The 23,417-nt window shown below is 38.6% G+C and overlaps 1 protein-coding gene across 1 annotated transcript in view; it reads right to left on the bottom strand.

Annotated features, from left to right (window-relative positions):
- LOC311283427 (complement C3-like) overlaps positions 1-23,417 on the bottom strand; it is a 114,947-nt gene that overhangs the window by 48,880 nt on the left and 42,650 nt on the right. The window contains exons 17-23 of the mRNA XM_084397795.1: positions 22,008-22,205; positions 18,874-18,976; positions 16,481-16,569; positions 16,234-16,376; positions 15,734-15,940; positions 15,483-15,543; positions 15,146-15,229 (exon numbers count right to left, since the gene is read on the bottom strand). Of these exons, the coding sequence (XP_084253921.1) occupies positions 15,146-15,229; positions 15,483-15,543; positions 15,734-15,940; positions 16,234-16,376; positions 16,481-16,569; positions 18,874-18,976; positions 22,008-22,205 (885 nt within the window). The remainder of the gene's footprint in view (positions 1-15,145; positions 15,230-15,482; positions 15,544-15,733; positions 15,941-16,233; positions 16,377-16,480; positions 16,570-18,873; positions 18,977-22,007; positions 22,206-23,417) is intronic.

Below are 23,417 nucleotides of genomic sequence, written 5' to 3'. Positions count from 1 at the left end.
TAGTTACACAGCAAAATCCCCAGTGTTAAATCAACACTGCTCAGAGCAAATATGGTCCCACTCTACAGTGTTAAAGTAACACTAAAGCAGTGTTAAAGTTAATGAGATAATTAAGTGATTAATTGAGTGATGATTGAGCATTAGTGATGAACACCTGCAGTTAACAAGCAGAATCACTGAAGGAAAGAGAAACACAAGAACTACAACAGACTTTTAGTCACAGCCTTAGATTAAATCAACTAAAGATAAAACGAAGAGATTCAATTTGTGAAGATCTCAGCAGAGGAGGATTAAACAACTCCACAAACAGCATTACCAGCTTCACTTATTACTAACCAGACTGACTTTATTTCTGTCAGACGTCTACAGTTTAGATGGTTTAGATGTTGATGTTATAAAATCACCATTAAAAAAATCACCATTATTGTGAATAGTGTTGCCTTTAGTTGTGCAATTTGACTCTTGACTTCTTATGGGAGTTTATGGTCTTTGTAACAGTGTTTACTAAAACACATAATTTGTTGAAAGCCAGAATCAAAGACAGTCAGGTGATAGACCTATAGTTTTCAACATCATAAAGTTTACAAATTTTATCATTGACTGAAAGTGGTTATTTGTTATTAATATATATTTTATTAACATTGACTTCTTTCTTCAGATTTTTTAATTATTGGGAAAGTAATCTTTGGACAAACACACAGACATCAAGAATCCACATATGAATCTCAACAATGGTGACATGCTTTGTATGCCGCAATGCATTCTGGGAGGCACCATAGTATAAAACACTTGGCTCCCAGCATGCATTGCAGCATGAAGCATGTCACCATTGTTGAGATTCATATGCTGCTTCTTGATGTCTGTTTGTTCCTAAAAAAAAAAAAAAAAAAATCAAATAATAATTTTCCAAAAAAATTCAGCAATGTAAATAAAAATAAAAATGTCTGCTCTGTATCAAGAAAGGTGTAAGCTATTTTTTAATAACGAATGACAACTTATGATTAGGGTAATTATTATAAACTCAATAATTATTATAAACTCGTTATTATAAACTCACTCTACTTTATAATAATGAAAACTACACCACCTGAACACCTTTGTTTTTGGCATTCTTTATAACAAATTATGTATTTTGATAAATACTGTTACAAATAGGGCTGCACAATTATGACAAAAAATCATAATTGCCGATTACTCCCTTGAAATTGTAATTGCGATTATTAATTACGATTATCACAATTTACATTGTATATATATATATATATATATATATATATATATATATATACAGGTCCTTCTCAATAAATTAGCATATTGTGATAAAGTTCATTATTTTCCATAATGTAATGATAAAAATTAAACTTTCATATATTTTAGATTAGGGCTGGGCGATTTAAATCGCGATATTGTTATGCGCATCTCGTCAGTAAAGCCGGTTCCTTTATTATTAGTAAATCACCATCACCTGCTTTCAGATGGCGCGGCATTTAGGGCTGATGAGATAATTAAGTGATTAATTTAGTGATGCTTGAGCATTATTGAAGACACCTGATGTTAACAAGCAGAATCACTGAAGGAGAAAATCACAAATTGTAAGTTACCATTAAGGTGATGGGTGTTTGCTTTAGTTGGGCTCTAGACCATTATATGTTTACTTTAATATTTACAGTTGTTTGTCTGCTGTTATTGATTTATAACAGTTAAATGAACAAAGTAAAATGTTATCTTATAGTGTTGGTTATGTTTTGACATAATCATACTGTGATCTGCAAAATGAAACTTATTGAGATAGTTTGATTTAACTTGTTAGCAGCAGTTTTGTGATTATTCAGCCTATGATTATCAGTACTTTAATTCAAAATATTTAATAAACATTGTTCTGATCAAAAGATATTCGGACAAATTCATTTAAAACACAGACATCAATAATCAGCCTGTGAATCTCAACAATGTTGACAATAATAAAACATATTGCAGTGGCTGCCACCAATCACAACTCATTAATGGCTCCCATCATGCATTGCGGTATGAATAAATTATGATCTGAATTGTCTATGTAATTGACTTTTCCTAACTGAATATTCTGCTCGTCACCATTGTTGAGATGCATAGACTGAATCTTGACATCTGTGTGTGCCTAAAAGAATGATTTTCTTTTTTAAACAACTTTTAAGAAATCCTTTATATTATATCAAAAATTCTGGGCATTTATGCAGATTCACAGTTATGCTGTAACCAACAACATAAATCGAAGTCAGAAAGAAGGATCTTAATAAGTTCAGTGATCAAGTTCAAATGATGATTGTCATAATATAACCAACACCATCAGATCACTTTTTTCTTTGTTCAACTGGCGATTATAAGCCAGATACAACAGCCAAACAAAACCTAAAGTTAATAATATATGAGTCAAGAGTCCAACTAAAGCAACCATTGATCGTCATAACGGTGGCTTACAATTTGAGATTTTCTCCTTCAGTGATTCTGCTTGTTAACATCAGGTGTCTTCAATAATGTTCAATCATCACTAAAATAATCACTTAATTATCTCATTAACTTAAACACTCTTGAGTGTGGACTCATACACTCCCAGGAGTGTTAATTTAACACAGAAGTGTTTGCTGTGTACAAAGAGCCGTAGTTAACTGACAAGCTGAGCCATATCGCATTAAATATCGCTGGCGATACGTCCGCTATATTGATGTGATTTGGCTCAGCTTGTCAGTTAACTACGGCTCTTTGTAGTAAATGCCGCTCCATCTGAAAGCAGGTGATGGTGATTTACTACTAATCAAGGAACCGGCTTTACTGACGAGATGCGCATAACAATATCGCGATTTAAATCGCCCAGCCCTATTTTAGATTCATTACACACCAACTGAAATATTTCAGGTCTTTTATTGTTTTAATACTGATGATTTGGGCATACAGCTCATGAAAACCCAAAATTCCTATCTCAATAAATTAGCATATCATGAAAAGGTTCTCTAAACGAGCTATTAACCTAATCATCTGAATCAACTAATTAACTCTAAACACCTGCAAAAGATTCCTGAGGCTTTTAAAAACTCCCAGCCTGGTTCATATCTCAAAACCGCAATCATGGGTAAGACTGCTGACCAAGAAGGCCATCATTGACACCGTCAAGCAAGAGGGTAAGACACAGAAAGAAATTTCTGAACGAATAGGCTGTTCCCAGAGTGCTGTATCAAGGCACCTCAGTGGGAAGTCTGTGGGAAGGAAAAAGTGTGGCAAAAAACGCTGCACAACGAGAAGAGGTGACCGGACCCTGATGAAGATTGTGGAGAAGGACCGATTCCAGACCTTGGGGGACCTGCGGAAGCAGAGAAATGAGTCTGGAGTAGAAACATCCAGAGCCACCGTGCACAGGCGTGTGCAACAAATGGGCTACAGGTGCCGCATTCCCCAGGTCAAGCCACTTTTGAACCAGAAACAGCGGCAGAAGCGCCTGACCTGGGCTACAGAGAAGCAGCACTGGACTTTTGGACAAATTTTGCATGTCATTCGGAAATCAAGGTGCCAGAGTCTGGAGGAAGACTGGGGAGAAGGAAATGCCAAAATGCCTGAAGTCCAGTGTCAAGTACCCACAGTCAGTGATGGTCTGGGGTGCCATGTCAGCTGCTGGTGTTGGTCCACTGTGTTTTATCAAGGGCAGGGTCAATGCAGCTAGCTATCAGGAGATTTTGGAGCACTTCATGCTTCCATCTGCTGAAAAGCTTTATGGAGATGAAGATTTCATTTTTCAGCACGACCTGGCACCTGCTCACAGTGCCAAAACCACTGGTAAATGGTTTACTGACCATGGTATTACTGTGCTCAATTGGCCTGCCAACTCTCCTGACCTGAACCCCATAGAGAATCTGTGGGATATTGTGAAGAGAAAGTTGAGAGATGCAAGACCCAACACTCTGGATGAGCTTAAGGCCGCTATCGAAGCATCCTGGGCCTCCATAACACCTCAGCAGTGCCACAGGCTGATTGCCTCCATGCCACGCCACATTGAAGCAGTCATTTCTGCAAAAGGATTCCTGACCAAGTATTGAGTGCATAACTGAACATAATTATTTGAAGGTTGACTTTTTTTGTATTAAAAACACTTTTCTTTTATTGGTCGGATGAAATATGCTAATTTATTGAGATAGGAATTTTGGGTTTTCATGAGCTGTATGCCAAAATCATCAGTTTTAAAACAATAAAAGACCTGAAATATTTCAGTTGGTGTGCAATGAATCTAAAATATATGAAAGTTTAATTTTTATCATTACATTATGGAAAATAATGAACTTTATCACAATATGCTAATTTATTGAGAAGGACCTGTATATATATATATATATATATATATATATATATATATATATACACACACACACACATACATACAGACATTATTATACATGTTTACTTAAAAATTGTGAACACACACACACTGTCCCCCTTTACTTAAAATACACATAAATTGTAAGAATATGACTACTAAGAAATAAACATTAGGTAGCCTATAGATGCTAAAGCTATTAAATAGCAGTCCCAAACTAGCTTTTGTTAAAGGAGCTGTATGTAAGAAATCTATTTCAATTAATCATAAAATGGCCCTGATGTGTCACTAGACATTAAGAAATCATGTTCATTTCAAATACTTATATCACTGACAACAGTAGTATGGCTAGGATATTGTCATTTAAAAAGTGGACTTGCAGCCCTCAACTGATGTTGATGTTGTCATTTTGTGTTTTGGCCTGACGCGCCTCCCTCCACCTATCTACCAATCACGAAGTCAGTAGTGTTTCGGGATCCGGGTTGCCAGCTTTGCTCTAACCTACCCTAGCTCTAGTGGATAAAAATGTCTAACGTTACTAAATCAAAAAGACCTCGTTATAATTCAGAAATTCGTCGTGACAAAGTCCGAAATAAAACCAGAATTTGTATAGGAGATGCTTTTGAAAGATGGAGACGGCTGAAAACGGAGAAGAATTTGAAAACAGACGCCAACGTTGCTAATTTTCTCCTGGACAGGTAAGATTCATCTAAGCTTGGCTAACTTGTACTTGATGTCAATGCACATATCATATATTCATGACAGTCGAACAAAGTTATGCATGTTCGTGCAAAGTAACGTAACGTTAGCTCACATGGACGTATGCTAACATTAGCAATGCATAGGAGCCCGTTTCTCTGTCATTATGCTGAGACGCTGATGTAAACAACATTAGCACGCCCATATGGCAATTTGAAACGTAATTGAGACAGAAGCCTAACTTTACCTCAGAAAAAATTAGGGATGCACCGAAATGAAAATTCTTGGCCGAAACCGAAAACCGAAAAAGAGGAAACCAAGGCCGAAAACCGAAAACCGAAACACCGAAAGAAATTATGCCAATTATTGTTAGTACCATTGCATTTATGGCTATGACTGTGTACTAAGTTTACTAAAATCAAGGCATTGCAATTGCATAAATTAATATTAAAGTTTCAAAGAATAAATCCATTAAAATTTTATGCAAATATTTATTTAGCATTTGCAAAGTATAAAATTAAATGTTTAACTTGACCCCACTCATGTGTACATTAAATAATAATGTAAAAGCCTACTGGCCTGGAGAAAGGTTTAAAAATGAAATGTTCTCTCATAAAAACAAAGTGCATTTAGGTCAATACTGCCATAGCCCAAAATAATATCTGCAGTTATATGCTCATGGACGTGAGTTGCAAAAACCATAAACAGCTCAGGTAAACCTCTGAGAAATGGCGGCTGCTCTGCACACACACGCAAAGGTCTCTCGCTCCCTCTCTCTGCCGCGCGCGCTACGTATACGCGCTCATGCTCGCTCGCGATTCCGGGAGATTTAAACTAATTTGCGGGCATTAGGGAGCCGGTATCAATACGCGGGAGACTCCCGGAACTTCCGGAAGACTTGGGATGTCTGTGTTTTTAAAATCCCTGTCCGTGGGTCACTCTTAGATATATTTAAATACGTCCACACCGCAGATATGTAATGTTGCTTCAGACAAGCACGTGCAGGTCGCGGTGTCTGCTGTTTGCGTCATCACAACATTTCGGCCGTATTGTTTCGGTGATAAAAGTCTTTCGGCCGAAAACCGAAAATGCACTTTTGGGCCATTTTCGGCCGAAAATTTTCGGTGGCCGAATATTCGGTGCATCCCTAGAAAAAATGATTCGTCATTCTTCTTCACGTATATCGTGGACTAAGTTACACATGCTGCAAGTTGACCTGCTGTATTTCACATCACATATTTTAGTGTGTTATGGACGCGTGCTGCAGGGTAAGTAAAAAAATACAGCTGGTCACTTTCACTTATAGCATCAGCTAAATGAATAGCTGTATTACACATAGTGAGGCTTGTGCTTGTACTTACATTAATGACAGATACATAACGTTACAAGTTAGACTTACAGCTACCGTTCTGTCTGTCACATACGAGCATAACGTTACATCTTTACGATTATACTGTCACATATGAGCATACATCTTTAAGATACTGTCACATACGAGCATAAATCTTTACGATTATATTTAACTAATGACAATTAGTACATTTTTTAAATACATAATTACTTATCAAAATATCTCTCATGTTGCATAAACATAATTAACAGAAAAAAACTTACTGTGTACGTCTCGTCGGAAGCTCATTGAAGCAGCCTACGTTTCTGCTGAATTCAGCTTATCTGGCAACCTCGAGTCGAGGGGGAGGGGATACACCGCTCTATAGTATTTTTAAAGTGATTGCAGTACCAGTTTTGGCCACAATCCTACATACAGTTCCTTTAATACAATGTTGGTATGAGCCACCACAGTCATTTAAAAATATAAAAAACAACACAAAGTGAAAATAAAGTGGCATTTTGGGGTTAATATTGAAAGGACAGTTACCATGGCGAATACACAATATTAACAAGAACTGTTAATGAAACATGGAAACTGCTCCTGGTGAATAGAATGAAAATCATCCCTGCATGCAAATCCTTCTCAGCTAACACACGACATACCAGTAACGTGATTTATTGGTATTTTACTTTTATTTCGTGACTTACTAATTTACAACATAACAACGTTGCATGCTCGTAGTTTCCTTTGCACTTTATAGACAGCGCGTGCCGCCGCATTTGCGCGTGCAATTGAAGAGTGTGCGCTACGAATACATGACAGGAACGTCCGTTTTTCTGAGGTAAAAGACTTTTTATTTCAGCGTACACATACGTCGCTGTCTGGTAGTTCCTATTGTGCTGGGTTTTCTGAAGTAGTTGTGATTCGCCTCTTATAACATGCTCTAAATGCACGCAGAGTGGATTTTTTTTTTTTTTGTAATCACGGCATCCATAATCGTAATCGCGATTAGAAATTCAATTAATTGTGCAGCCCTAGTTACAAAGACCAAAATTGTACTTAAAATGCCAAGATTCAAACTGCCCAAGTAAAGGAAACACCGATCACTATAATGGTGGCCAAATATTTTAAAACAACATCTAAACCTCTGTTCATAATAATAATAATAATAATGCATAAGTTTTATATAGCGCTTTTCAAGGAACGCAAAGACGCTTTACAAATGAAACAAACAAACAAAACAAACAAAAAAAAATAAAAAAATGAGAGTGCTACTGTAGATTGTAGGCGAACTGAAACAGGTGAGTTTTGAGCAGGTTTTTGTAGGTGGTCAGTGAGTCCGAGTTTCTGATGTGGATGGGGAGTGAATTCCAAAGGGTGGGAGCAGCGATGGCAAAGGCTCGATCTCCCAAGGTTCGGTACTTTGATTTGGTGATGGGTTTGAGAAGGTTTAAGTCGGCAGAGCGGAGGCGTCGGGAGGGGCGGTGGTGCTGCAAGAGGTCTGTAAGGTATGGAGGGGCCAAGTTATTGAGGGCTTTGTAGGTGATGAGCAGAACTTTGTAATGGATGCGCTGTTGTACAGGGAGCCAGTGAAGCTGTTGAAGGACGGGGGTGATGTGCTCTCTGGAGCGGGTGTGGGTGAGGAGACGGGCAGCGGAGTTTTGAACATATTGCAGTTTTTGTAAATCAGAGGAAGGGAGACCATATAGGAGGCTATTGCAGTAGTCGAGTCTTGATGTAATAAATGCATGGATGAGAGTTTCAGCAGCAGATGTGGAGAGGGTGGGGCGTAGGCGAGCAATGTTACGTAGATGGAAAAAGGCAGTTTTGGTGATATGACGGATATGAGGCTTAAATGTGAGCATGGGGTCAAAAATAAAACCAAGATTTCGGATCTGGGGAGAGGTGGTAACTGTGTGGCCATCGACAGATAGAGTGAAGTCTTGGGTGGAGGAGAGGAGTGATTTGGGACCAATGACGATGATTTCCGATTTATTGCAGTTGAGTTTAAGAAAGTTGGCGTTCATCCAGGATTTGATTGCAGACAGACAGTTTGTTATGGTTAATACTGTGGCAGGAGTGATGGATCTGGTGCTGAGGTATAGTTGTGTGTCGTCTGCGTAACTGTGGAATTTTAGTCCGTGATTTTGAATGATAAGTCCAAGGGGAAGCATATACAGAATAAACAAAGGGGGACCTAGCACCGAGCCTTGAGGGACTCCGTGATTTACAGGTATGGTGTGAGACGTACAGTTGTTGATGGATATGAATTGAGATCTATTGGTGAGGTAGGAGGTGAACCAGGAGAGAGCTGAGCCAGAGATGCCAAGATGTTGTAGGCGTTGTAGAAGAATGGAGTGGTCAATGGTGTCGAAAGCGGCAGAGAGGTCAAGTAGGAGGAGAATGGATAGGGAACCAGAGTCAGAGGCAAGCAGGAGGTCATTTGTTACTTTGAGTAGTGCAGTTTCAGTAGAGTGATGAGTGCGGAATCCAGACTGAAAGGTTTCGTAGAGCTGATTTGAGAGGAGGTGATGTTGTAGTTGAGAGGCAACCGAGCGTTCCAGGATTTTAGACAGGAAAGGTAGGTTGGAGATTGGGCGGAAGTTGTTGGGGTTATCAGGATCCAGGCCAGGTTTTTTAAGTATTGGTGTGATGGCGGCAACTTTGAGGGAAGAGGGAACTGTTCCAGTGGTGAGAGAGGAGTTGATGATAACCATAATGAGTGGGCTGAGGCAGGGGAGGCAGTGCTTGACCAGTGCAGATGGAATGGGATCCAGTGGGCAGGTTGTGAGGTGGATTTTGTTGAAGAGGTTAATGAGATCCGTTTCTGTAATGACTGATAGGGAGGGAAGAGTGGTGTGAAATTGAAGGGATGAGTCGTGTTGGAGGTCTGTGCTGGGAGAGATGTTCACAGAGAGTTCTTGGTGAATGCTGTCAGTTTTGTATTTAAAGAAGTCGATGAAATTATTGCATTTATCCACGGTGAATAAGTGAGTGATATTGTCAATGGGTTTGAGTAGTTTATTAACTGTGGCAAACAGAGTCCGGGGGTTGGAAGATCCAGAGTGAATGATACCAGAATAAAAAGCTGTGCGGGCTGATGTGAGCGCTGATCTATAATGATGGCTGTGATCCTTGTAGGCTTGTAGGTGTACAGTGAGTCCAGTTTTCTTATGTAGGCGTTCCAGTTGTCTGCGTTCTTTTTTGAGTTTGTGCAGTTCAGGGGTGAACCAGGGAGCAGAGCGGGAGAATGTAACTGTTGCAGTTTTAACTGGTGCGAGAGTATTGAGGCTGGATGTGAGTGTGCGATTGTAGTGAAATACTAGGTCGTCGGTGGTTAAATTTTCAGGGATGCTGGGTATGGAAATTTTGTTTGCGATATGGGAGGAGAGGGAGGTGAGACAGAGGGACTTTAGATTTCGGTAAGATATGGTGCGTGTCTGCTTGAAATGAGGGCTGGGTAGGTTGATGTGAAATGTTATGGCGAGATGATCAGATATGGCCAGGTCTGTGTGTGAGAGAGTGTCAATATTAAGTCCAGTAGAGCAGACCAAGTCCAAAGTGTGTCCACGGGTGTGAGTAGGAAAATTGATATGTTGTATGAAATTAAAACTGTGTATAATGTCCAAGAAATCCATTGTGGGTTTGGAGCTGGAAGAGTCGATGTGAATATTGAAGTCACCTACGAGTAATATGGTTGATGAAGTTGAGCAAAGTTGAGTTATAAATTCTGAGAAATCTGACAGGAAAGAAGGATTGGGTTTGGGAGGGCGATAGATTATTGAAATAGTCAGAGGAGTGGGGCCTAAGAGTTTAACTGAGAGGTGTTCAAAAGAGGGAACAGATGGGATGGGGAGAGGGCGAAGCTTCAGAGTTTGTCTATGGATGGCAGCAATACCACCGCCCCTGCCTTCAGGACGAGGTTGGTCCATGTATGAGAATCCAAGGGGGGTGGCTTGGTTTAGGGAGAAATAGTCATGAGGTATTTGCCAGGTTTCAGTTAAACAGATTAAGTCTAATTGTGAGTCCAGAATGAATTCGTTGAGAATGGTGCTTTTATTGTTAAGGGATCTTATGTTCAATAGTCCAAGCTTGAGAGACTCTTGTTTTGAAGGGGATGAAGCGGAAATGGGAACTGACCGGAGGTTGAAATGGTTCACGTGACGTTGGCTCAGATGACGTTGTGCGTTGCTGTTTCTGTTTAGATGCCGGGACGCGGAGGAGAAGCAATGAGGAAGTGTTGTGCCGAAGCTGTCATTCCCAGTGGATATGTGTATTAAGTTTCTACGGGAGCCTCTGTGGATGTAACGGTGACGTTGAAGTAGTGCGAAGGTTTTTATTTCAGCGGTGAGCTCCGGAGTAGCCGATGGATAGCGGTTTAGCTGGAGTAGCTGTTTAGCTGAGTACCGGAAAGCCATGAAGTTGTTAGTGGAGTTTTGCAACCAAGGAAGCAGGATGGAGAGCAGAAAAAGAACTAGGACCAGGTACTGCATCGTCCAGGAGGGATGATTGAGTCGTCTTGGGCAGGAGAAGTTAGCGTTACCGCCCGAAAGCGCGGGTGTTGACCCGATCGATCCAGCGGCGTTGCCAACTATACAATCCGTAGTCCCAAAACGCAGCCGAACCAAACTGGGTCGGGTCCCTCGGTAGCAGAGACGTGCAGGCGAAAAGGTCCAGGTAAGTGCTGAGGCAGTTTTGATTCAGTACGAAGTTTTGATTTGATTTCCTGGAGGGAGAAGCGTTCATAGACATATGACAGAAATAAAGTCAGTCTGGTTAGTAATAAGTGAAGCTGGTAATGCTGTTTGTGGAGTTGTTTAATCCTCTTCTGCTGAGATCTTCACAGATTTAATGTCTTCTTTTATCTTCATCTGATTTAATGTGACTGACTGGAAGTCAGTTGTAGTTCTTGTGTTTCTCTTTCCTTCAGTGATTCTGCTTGTTAACTGCAGGTGTTCATCACTAATGTTCAATCATCACTTAATTAATCACTTAATTATCTCATTAACTTTAACACTGCTTCAGTGTTATTTTAACACTCTGTAGAGTGGGACCATATTTGCTCTGAGCAGTGTTGATTTAACACTGGGGATTTTGCTGTGTACCATGACCACGATCAGATAAGTTGGTTTTATGGCTGTTAGCAATGTGAACAGGGCCCCTGCCACAAGACCTACAGACATTAACATAGACTTCCCTGCATTCATTTATCGATGAACTGATATATATAATTAGCATGCATTGGTAAACACTGTTACAAAGACCACAAACTTGCATAAAAATGCCAAGAGTCAAACTGTCCAACTAAAGGAAACACTGATCTAGGGTGCTTTCACACTGGCAGTCTAGTTCGGAACGGGGCACGGATCGCATGAAAAATTGCTAATTTGAATGCTGTCATGTGGACCCGGGTGCGCACTGGAGTACCGAACCTAAGACTAACTGGAAGAGGTGGTCTGAGTTCGGTTGCACTTGAACCGTGCCGCGGTTCTCCTGAATGTGAAAGCAACACGAACTCGGGTGTGCACTTTTTCAGGAAGAAAAGTGACCTGCGCATGCGTTTTAGCTGATTATGATCAATTTAGTTATACATCAAGGGATGATAGTGTTGATGATTTACCTTGGATACGAGCGAGAGTGAGCCTGCAGTGTATTTGTGCATAGCACATGGAATCAGGAAAACAAATGAATGGAAATCCACTGTCTCCTCAAAAGATTTTGTTTGCAAGCAGCAGAAAGCCATCTTATGCATCACACACACCCATAAACCTGTGTTGTTCACTCAGCTGTACATAATAACACCAAATTAATAAAAAAACACTGTATATTGACTCGGGTTCTGTTTTCTATCATGCGCCATGCATGTTTGCGATGACGTAAGATGCACGCAAACGCAACAGGTTTCGATATAATCAAGTTGAGTGTGAAACCAGATCGCGCTCGGGCTCGGACCGCAGCAAACGAGAAAACAATATCAGAAGTTTAGACTTATATGGTTTTAAAACGCATGCAGATAATAAACTTTCATAATGATGAAGAGTTGCAATGTCACGTGAGCGTGACCACGAAAGAGATGATAATCAAAACCAAACATATGTTTTAGTTTTTGAAAGAGTATCCGAGGTACAAGCTGTAAATACTCTGCACTTCTTCTGGAAAGCGGGGTGGGGAGCAGCAGCTCATTTGCATACATGCATGAAAACTAAGGGTGTCACGATTTCGATTTTAAATCGAAATCGATCGAAATTAATCTCGATTATCGAATCAAAAAATGGGACCGTCGATGCTGCCATGCCCCATATGTCACGTCACCTCGGCTTGCCTGTAATAGGTAAAACTCCTTTTCTCGAGAATATTGAAGCCTTTATTTTAAAACGCATTGCAGCTGCACAGCGAGAGCATCATAGCTCGTCTGAGCGAGCTGATTGTCTGTGCTGCGGCAACTGCACGAACCTATGGCGAGTTAGCAGTGGCGTGCGGTCCAACGGGAGCTAACCTCGAGCGCGACAATTTGGACGCGGCTGAAGTGTATAAATTCAGAGAAAACTCGCCAAAGGACTTTAGGTTTAAATCGACTGAAACGAAGTACCAGATATGAGCGAAATAGCACGGCAAGGCAACGCAGTACTCGTTCCCTTATCTCTAAAGGGAACCGAGGTTACGCAAGTAACCAAGTACGTTCCCTTACGAGAACGTTCTCTCGTACTGCATTGCAAACTGGGGAAATTGGGGAAATTGGGGAACCCAATTTAAAACGCCGTGCTATTCGCCTGTGACTGCTCTGAGGAGTCCAGGGAGCCCCGGGACTATAGTAGGTAATAGGTTATATTGTTTAAGTTTCCAATTGACTGAAGATATAAGTTATTGTTACATTATGTTGTTAATAAACATTTTAAATTTGACAATGTAGTGTGTGGTACATTGCGAACAAAGGTCAGATATTATTATATTGCATAAAAGTCTAAAAATGGCATAGCTTGTGCTTTCAATTTTTTTTTTTTTAAATCGAGAATCGAATCGAATCGTGCCTTTAGAATCGAAAATGTAATCGAATCGAGGATTTGGAGAATCGTGACACCCTTAATGAAAACCATGTTTTTTCTTCTACACTGCAACAGCTTGAGGCTGTCTGTCCTGAATGGGTCAAACAAAAGTTCAGAATTTACATTTGAATATTTTGTTGCATGTGGTCAGAATCCATCCATGACCATCTCTGAATATGGTTTTAGTGATCACATGTGTCCTGTGTTCATTTAAATCTATTTTATAATGTGATCAAGTGCTATCTGGTGTGACCTGCTCAATTAAAACATAGTAGCCTAATGTAAAAATAAATAAATAAAAATAGTGAATAAAAGTGAGATTATTACAACCCAGCCCACAAACAACAAAATCCCCAGTGTTAAATTAAGCAGAGGTGGAAAGTCCAGGGGTCAGAAAGTAAAAGTCCTGCCATATGTTTATTCCACCCATGAACTCACACAGCAAAAACTCCAGTTTTAAATGAACTCTCCTGGGAGTTTTTTTGGCTCCAGACTCAAGAGTGTTAAAGTTAATGAGATAATTTAGTGATTGATTGAGTGACGATTGACCATTATTGAAGACACCTGATGTTAACAAGCAGAATCACCAAAGGAGAAAATATCTTTTTTTAAATTACCATTATGGTGATCAGTGTTGGCTTTAGTTGGGCTTTTGACACTTAAACTAATAACGTTAGATTTAGTTTCGCTGTTGTAGTTATAACTGCCAGATGAACAAAGATAAAAGCTGATCAGGTGGTGTTAGTTATGTTTTGACATAATCATCATCACAAAACTCATTTAGAGAATTAGGTTTACCTTGTTGATTACAGCAGCCTGTGATTCTTCAGTATACTATTTTCAGCATTTTCAAAATAATCAAAAAGATTTCTTAAAAGTTGTTCTGATCAAAAGACTTTGAAGAAGTAGTTTATTTGGACACACAGACATCAATAATCAGCCTGTGAATCTCAACAATGGTGACAATAATAAAGCATGTTGCAGTGCATTCTGGGTGCCACCAATCAAAACTCATTCATGGCTCCCATCATGCATTGCGGTATGAATAAATTATGATCTGAATGATATGAATGTTATGATATGAATTGTCTTAGTAATTTCCTTTTCCTAATTGAATATTCTTTTTGTCACCATTGTTGAGATTCATACACTGAATCTTGATGTCTGTGTGTGCCTTAAAGAAAGATTTTTTTTGTAATATCAGAACAACTTATAAGAAATCATGTGGATTATATAGAAAAATCTTATTCTGTAGAATCACTGTGATGCTGTTATGACCAATATACATTTAAGTCAGAGATTAGACTAAATGAGTTCAGTGATTCAGGTCAAATGATGATTATGTTAAAATATAACCAACACCACCTGATCACTTTTCTCTTTGTTCATCTGACTGTTATAGACAAACAGAATCTAAAGTTAAACATTTAAAGGTCAACTGACCAATTAAATCAAACACTGATCTCCATAATGGTGACTAAAATTGTGATTTTTTCTTCTTCAGTGATTCTGCTTGTTAACATCAGGTGTCTTCAATAATGGTCAATCATCACTCAATCAATCACTTAATTAGCTCATTAACTTTAATACACATATTTTAACACTTTAACACTCTTGAGTCTGGAGCCAAATAAACTCCCAGGAGAGTTCATTTTAACACTGGAGTTTTTGCTGTTGCACAACTTTAAATAAATAATCACTAAATGTTTTTGAAAACATATTTTTCCTTACCAGTAATTGAGATGTAGGTGTTAGCAGGTGTGCCTGGAACCCGATTATCTGGTATTGCAGCTCTAATAACTACAGGTGTTTCCCCTGTTCCATTTGGGATGAAGAACAGGAAGATGAAGTAAAAGGCATGAGCCATGTGCTGATCAGATGTTGCACAGTTTTGGTGAGTTTTGCTCAAGAAAAGAGCAGAAGTTGATTATGAACTTATTGGCTGAAACTATAATGATATTCATTTAAGTTTTTTTTTTCATAATTGGCTGGAAATGTAATGTGTGCAGTGTTGTATACCAGAAGTATAACACAGTAATGTAATTATATGGTTCACAGTAAATCTCACCATTCTTAACTGGATTGAGTTCCACATTATCTCTATGGAATGGAACCAGCACACCCTCAGACTGAGAGAGAGAGAGAGAGAGAGAGAGAGAGAGAGAGAGAGAGAGAGAGAGAGAGAGAGAGAGAGAGAGAGAGAACTAACTAACGGTGGTACTCTAGTTTATCAATTAAAAATAATATGACAAACATCTATTAATCATTATATTTAAATATTTAAAAAAGAACCCGAAAGGGATGAAAATGCAGACGTACCACCACCTTCAGGGTCTTTCTCACGCCATCCTCATACCCAGATACTGAAGCTTTCACCTCAATGTCATGATGTCCCAGAGTCATGGGAATAATCACATATGAAACCGCTATGCTGGAGTCTTTGTCAATGTTTACTATTGTTCTGTATTTGCCTTTCTTACTGGCAGAGCTGCAAACATCTTCTGTCTTCATAAGCTCCACACGCACCTGTGAAAATGGAAGTGAGGTATAAATCTCTTCAACATGTAGAGGATAGTTCATCCAAAGTAAATGCATTTGAATCAAATATGAAATGTATGATGGACATTTTTGTTTAAGTGTTCTTTTCTACAGTTTGAATCACAAGCAGGTCAAAAAAACTGAAATGACTGTCAGAATCCATGCTGTCATTAGTAAATAATTTGAATCAATCAGAAGGGGTTATTATGATGCACATGGTTTTAATGTATACCATAAAATCATCATCATCAAATACATTTTTAATATCAAATCAGATCTACCTTCGTCAGATCATCTGGTGTGTAGTTGTGAATAATGGCCTTGATTTCCAGTTGTTCACCGCGCACAGCTGAATAAGGGATCTTGAGGTCAATGAATAAGCTCTTAAAAACAACAATCTCCTCAGGTTCTGCCACACAGATGCCTTTGAGGAGGAACACAGACACACAGAAGGGTTTAAAGCAGCAGCTCCTGGATGATGATGATGTTTTTCAGACCATTTATCCTGTGTTTGCAGCTTCATCTTACCAAGTGTTGGTGACAGACTGACAGCCAAGATCTGCCAGGTAGTAATAGAGTCTTTCAGGTGGATCACTTTATCTCTGACTGGTGCTGGACTGAGATATGAGGAAATTACAAGAAGACTGTTGAAGCACTCTTTTAATGGTTGTTTACTATCAGACTCTCTCTCTCACACACACACACACACACACACACACACACTATGTCGTTAACAGCTGATGTTGAATGACATAATTTGCTAAAAGTGTGAACGATGCTCAACTGACGGCTTTTGTCTAAAAGTCTTATCACTTTATCTCTGGCTTTGAATGGTGTTGAACTGGGAAATGAGGAAAATACAGGCTAAAAAAAGGCTAAATTCTAACAGTATCATACCTTTTTTCATTAAAACTAATATACCATAGAAAACAATGCATTCTGGGTAATATGTGTCGTTTTCGAGAAAACAGCCTACAGGAATATACTGCGAATTAACAGCGCTAAAATTCGAGACTCAGAGACTGTGTTCCCAATCACACCCTATACCCTCATTCACTATTCCCTACATTAGTTCACTAATATAGTCCACTTGACAGAGTGAATGAAAAGAAGTGAGTGAATTGAGACACTGATGAACACCTGATAAGCAGAATCACTGAAGGAAAAAAGAAAAAAAGAGAAACACAAAAACTACAACTGACTTCCAGCCACCGAGTGTGAAAACAGTTTACAAACCAGTTTAAAATTATTTCTTCCATACATGTACAAAAGTTCTTGTTGAGAATTAACAGATGTTTAGTTGCTGATGTTTTATAACGTTTGTAGTCACTATGATGGAGATCAGTACTTTAGTTGGTCTCTTGACCCTTGACTATAACATTAGTTTATCTCTGGCTGCTGTAACTGTCAGTTTATAAAACACATTTGCTATTGCAAGATAAAGGCAAGATGGATTTGTCAGGTGTTTATGGCTGTTGAGATGATGCTGTGATCATTCTGGACCTGTCTGATTATCTGTTCTCTGATTTTGATCATAATCAATAAAACAAACTGCATCACTAAACGTGTGTGTGCACAAGTATGGCTTGCAAAAACAGTCAAGCAGCAGGAGAGCGTCTCAAAACTCAAGGGTCCGCATCCCTACTAAAGCAAGCACTGATCTCTATAATGGTAACTTCAAACCAAACATTTTCAATTAAACATCTCAATAACAACTTCTGTAGATGTATGACAGAAATAAAGTCATATTGGTTAATAATAAGTGTAATAATGTGTAATGGCTGGAAGGCAGTTGTAGTTCTTGTGTTTCTCTATTTTCTGTTCTTGTGTTTCTCTTTTCTTCAGTGATTCTGCTTGTTAACATCAGGTGTTCATCACTAATGCTCAACAATCACTTACATATTCACTTAATTATCTCACTGCAACACTTGATTTAGTGTTACTTTTTACTCTTCGTAGTTTGGATTTTCCTTTGGGGTTGAAAGGGTTAACAGATAAGATAAAAAAGACACATCCACGAAATGTATTTTAACAGTAATAAACTGTAAGTTATAATTTTACTGTAAAATTAAAGTCCAGGAGAAGATCTTCAACCATTGATGATTTGCTGCATGTTGCTTTATTTAACAGGCGGTGACTGTGTAGTTGCTGGTCCTCTTTATTTACAATATTTTATTAGTGGTCTCAAATGAAATAAGTTCACAGTAATACTTTGTTTACATTATTAGTGCATTTTAAATTTTATTTAATACATTTAAATGACAGTTGGTCAATTAGATATATTGCAGTCGGTTTCTGCAAGTGAAATTAGCTAACTCGAGTTTTAATTTAGTGCATTTTTACAGTAACATACTGTAGATTACAGTAAAGAACTGTACAATTAACAAGTATTTTACTGTAAAAAGCCTGGTAAGGTCTAACAGTGTACTAATGGTTGTGTACCTCCAGACTCACACACACACACACAAGCCACTCTTCCACCGTCGGGCCGAACGGTTCTTTGAATGGAACGGTTTGAGTTGTGTTTCCACTTGAGGATGATTACAAACCGTTCTCGGCCCAGAATTCTCAGCACAAACCGTGCTGGAAGAATCCGTTAAGTACTCAGAATTGGTCACTTCTCTGTTGCCTGGCTACAAGTTTCTCTGTAGCTGGTTAAGCACGCTATTTGAGTGAAGTAAACAAAGCAATAATAAAATGAAAAGCAATAGCTAATCATTCTTCATAACGCGGTCGCTATTATCATCTCACATCATCAGTAAACCGTCACGTTACCAAGGCAACGACTGACACATTCATATTACATTCCAAAGAGCGGCCGCTATCTGCCCCACAGTAGAAAATGAAACCGTAACTGTACCAGCTGGCCTGGTGTGAATGGGGCTTAAGTCACAGCTTTTGTCTAAAAGTCTCCTACTCACCAATTCTCACATAGATCAATCTCTTCCCAAAGCCAACTCTCAGGGAACTGAGTACGTGACATGATCTCATCAGAGTCTGTATAATAGTCATCATCATCATCACCTGTTGTAACAGATACAAATTTGACAGAATATATCTTTTAGAGCAAAAGGTTGAAATGTCATCCATAAATCAATGGTGATGGCATTGAGTCAATGTTACAATGTGATGTTGGTTCAACATCATGCTTGCACTCTGACTTAAAGCCACACAGCCTGAAATCAACTGCAAAGAAAAGAAGACAATAAATCTCTCAAGCAAATTAAATAGTCAGACATCACCCAATTTTACGAATTTAATGAAAATTGGCACACATCATTCTAAGGACACACTCCAAATCCTGTCAAATTCCATCCACTACACCTGAAAAAAGTGATATGTTTAAAAATAAAAATAAAATAAATAAAAATATATGTTTAATGTAATATGTATCTTCAAAATGTATATTCATAATCATCTTCATTCGCCAATGACTATCCACTTTTGACTATTATCACAAATACTAGGGATGCACCGAATATTCGGCCGAAAGACTTTTATCACCAAAACAATACGGCCGAAATGTTGTGATGACGCAAACAGCAGACACCGCGACCTGCACGTGCTTGTCTGAAGCAACATTACATATCTGCGGTGTGGACGTATTTAAATATATCTAAGAGTGACCCACGGACAGGGATTTTAAAAACACAGACATCCCAAGTCTTCCGGAAGTTCCGGGAGTCTCCCGCGTATTGATACCGGCTCCCTAATGCCCGCAAATTAGTTTAAATCTCCCGGAATCGCGAGCGAGCATGAGCGCGCATACGTAGCGCGCGCGGCAGAGAGAGGGAGCGAGAGCAATATTATGAAGCTGCAGACTCGGAGCCTGCATCTACAGTCCCGCACCCAGAGTCCCGCATTCTCAGACCCCTCGTTTTTCGAGACAGCGCCTCCTGCTGTTCAGAAGATCGTATAACACCCTTATCCAAATGCCATTGAAAACAATAGGATGCAATATTACAGTCTCGTTTTTAAAGTTATCCAAATAAATATTTGCGTTCCCTGCTTAATGCATGTGCCAAAAAAACTTATTGTGTTCTCTGACTAACAAATTACAGTGTAGTTTTTGAGTGTGGGTGTAATTGAAAGAAAATTACTGATGGAAGGGATACAATTATAGCCTACTATGGAAGCTTGTTTCCGCCACTGAATAATAAATAAATAATAATAATTGCGACTTTTTATCTCACACTTCTGACTTTTTTTTTTCCTCACAATTGCGATATATCAAGTCAGAGTTTTTGACTTTTTTCTCAGAATTGCGAGATATGATGTCAGAATTGCGAGAAATAAAGTCACAATTGCGAGATATGAAGTCGTAATTCTGAGAATTAAAGTCGCAATTGCAGATTGAACTATCTTCTGAAAAATATTATGTGATAGCCTATTATATTGCTACGTTTTTTTTTTCAAATTCCAATTTTTCTTTCAGTTCAACCTATAATGGTGTAATTAACATTATACCATGCTAACATTACAAAACCTGTTTTTTGATATTTTGAATGCGAAGCAAAACTCAAATAAGAATAGACAAAACACCAATAATAAACAATTCTATACTTTATTTAACGATCACCTAAACATCATCTTGCTGTAAACAGGACAAAGCAAAGAAAAAAGGAAAGAATTGTGTTAGTGACTTTACTTTTCTTCTTCAATTGCATTAAAAAAAAACTCCTCATTTATAAGTCGCTTTGGATAAAAGCGTCTGCTAAATGAATAAATGTAAAATGTAGGCTAATGTAAATGCATAAGGTAAAATAATTTCTGGTAGGCGAATGTTTCCTTCTTTTTTAATCCTTTTTGCAATCACTCTGTCAAATTCCTAGACTTCACTAAAATAAAAGATGAATGCCATTGTCAAAAATATTGTGTAATAATAAATAATATTTTTTTGCAAATGCAAATTACAAGCATATCTAGGGTGATAATAAGTCGGGCCACGGAGGAAATGGCTGGCAACAACTTCATATCAGTTAAATTAATATTGATTCATTTTAATACTTACGTTTTATAAGAACTAAAGTAAAAGAGGCGAAAAAACATACATTAACGGCTCAAATTTTGTTACAAACTATCTTTACAAATATTAAATGGACTATTCATATGTTGGTGTATCGATGAGATAATAAAGTAGTTTGATTAAAAAAGAAACCGAATGAGGTATGATTCGCTAAATAAAATTGACGATACTCACGTTCTTCACATGTTTATCCGATCTAATTTGATGGGAGGCGCTGTCTCGAAAAACGAGGGGTCTGAGAATGCGGGACTCTGGGTGCGGGACTGTAGATGCAGCAGGCTCCGAGTCTGCAGCTTCATACTACTCAGCGAGAGACCTTTGCGTGTGTGTGCAGAGCAGCCGCCATTTCTCAGAGGTTTACCTGAGCTGTTTATGGTTTTTGCAACTCACGTCCATGAGCATATAACTGCAGATATTATTTTGGGCTATGGCAGTATTGACCTAAATGCACTTTGTTTTTATGAGAGAACATTTCATTTTTAAACCTTTCTCCAGGCCAGTAGGCTTTTACATTATTATTTAATGTAAACGTTCAAGTTAAACGTTTAATTTTATACTTTGCAAATGCTAAATAAATATTTGCATAAAATTTTAATGGATTTATTCTTTGAAACTTTAATATTAATTTATGCAATTGCAATGCCTTGATTTTAGTAAACTTAGTACACAGTCATAGCCATAAATGCAATGGTACTAACAATAATTGGCATAATTTCTTTCGGTGTTTCGGTTTTCGGCCTTGGTTTCCTCTTTTTCGGTTTTCGGTTTCGGCCAAGAATTTTCATTTCGGTGCATCCCTAACAAATACTGCTTTCAAAAGTACCCAAGCCTCAAACTACAGACACCGCTCCAGTATTTTCCAAATGGTGAGACAGTAAAACATGGTAGTAAATATTCACCAGTACTGCATTAGTGGCTATTTACTCAGGATGTAAGACAAAAAGCAACATAATAAAACAGAACATATGCACATAATAAACCGTGTGACAAATAATATTGTGACAATTGTATTTATCAGTTAATACTTACTGCGAGCCAGAATCATCTCCTCTTCTTCTGTCTTCATGTGTTTGCGGGTTTCCATCTCTGTGCAGCATTGCAGGAAGGCCTTTGCGCACTCTGGCCCGTCTACAATATACGTGGCTCTTCGTTCACAGGTGTAGCCGAGTTTATTATCCCTCATCCCATCAAAGCAGCACTGCTTCAGTTCACCAGAGTATTGACCAGCTGAGAAGATCATGAACAATGAGGGGAGTAGGAGAACATTAGCATTAAAAAAAATTAAAAAGGGGATTAAAAAAAGTTTAAAAGGGCATCTATTATGAAGTGGTGTATAGTCCAGGGGTCTATTCCACCCATGAACTCAGCCAGCTGATTTCACTAATTAGTTCTCTCTCCTGTCTGAATTAGCAAATCCAGGTGATTGAAACAAAATACTGAGGAGGACTTTTACTTTCTGAACCTGGACTTTACACCTCTGCTATTATGCCCCTTTTCACAAGATGTAAAATAAGAGTGTGTATGTGAAGTTTTAGCTCAAAATACAAGTAGCACCTCAATGCAGTACACAAGATCCGAGGGGAGGAGTCGGATTTTATATAAGGGGTGGAGATTGGTAGGTTTAGGGGTGGAGTTGGGTAGGTTTAGGGGTGGGTTTAGGGATTAGGGGGTGGAGATTGGTAGGTTTAGGTATGTAATGTGGGAGGAGTTGGATTTTATCCGACTCCTCCCCCCGGATTTTATGCTCTGCAGTGAGAACCATCTCCAAAATACCCAACAGATCTTTTTTTTTTTTTACAGCATATTTAAATTGTCACTTTTTGGGGCTCAGAAAAAACACACCGTTTTAGTGTGTATCGTTTTAAATGCAAATGAGCTGCTGCTGCCAGCACAGAGGGCGGAGCCTCACAAGCTCGTGCTCAGTTTCAGGACAATCTCATCTCACGGAATGATAATATCAACAGTAACTCTCAGTAGCTGTGTTTATTTTGACCCGAAATCGGATAATAATGCCCACAGAGTCAGAGATATGCTTAATGGAAACAGAACAGGTATTTGTCCTCCTTTTTGGAGTTGCGCTGAATCGGCCTAAAAAACCCCACTCTAGAAACTTTATTGGGACGCAGCAGCATAGCGTCTAATGCCATAAGATCTCTGGTCAAACAAATGATTGGCTGAAAGCGCTGTCAAATAAATATCTGATATATAATTTATCTCAGTGGTCAGTTTTTGAACATCACAATGTCTTGAATAAATACAAATACTGTGAACAAACACTTTTTTGCCTCTTCTGTCACAAATAGGTCTACATCATGATATATCGTAGATCAAATTGTCTGGCAATGAATAGACTATTTCAGAATCACTGTATCATGATACCATCGATATGATGGACACAATTGTATTGTAGTTGTGAGTACACCAGAGTCCTATGCAATT

This window comes from Rutilus rutilus (genome assembly GCF_951802725.1).
Source record: "Rutilus rutilus genome assembly, chromosome: 2".
In the NCBI taxonomy this organism is placed as follows: domain Eukaryota; kingdom Metazoa; phylum Chordata; class Actinopteri; order Cypriniformes; family Leuciscidae; genus Rutilus; species Rutilus rutilus.
The sequence above is the reverse complement of the archived record's forward strand: the minus strand, read 5'-3'. Positions and strand labels throughout refer to the sequence as shown.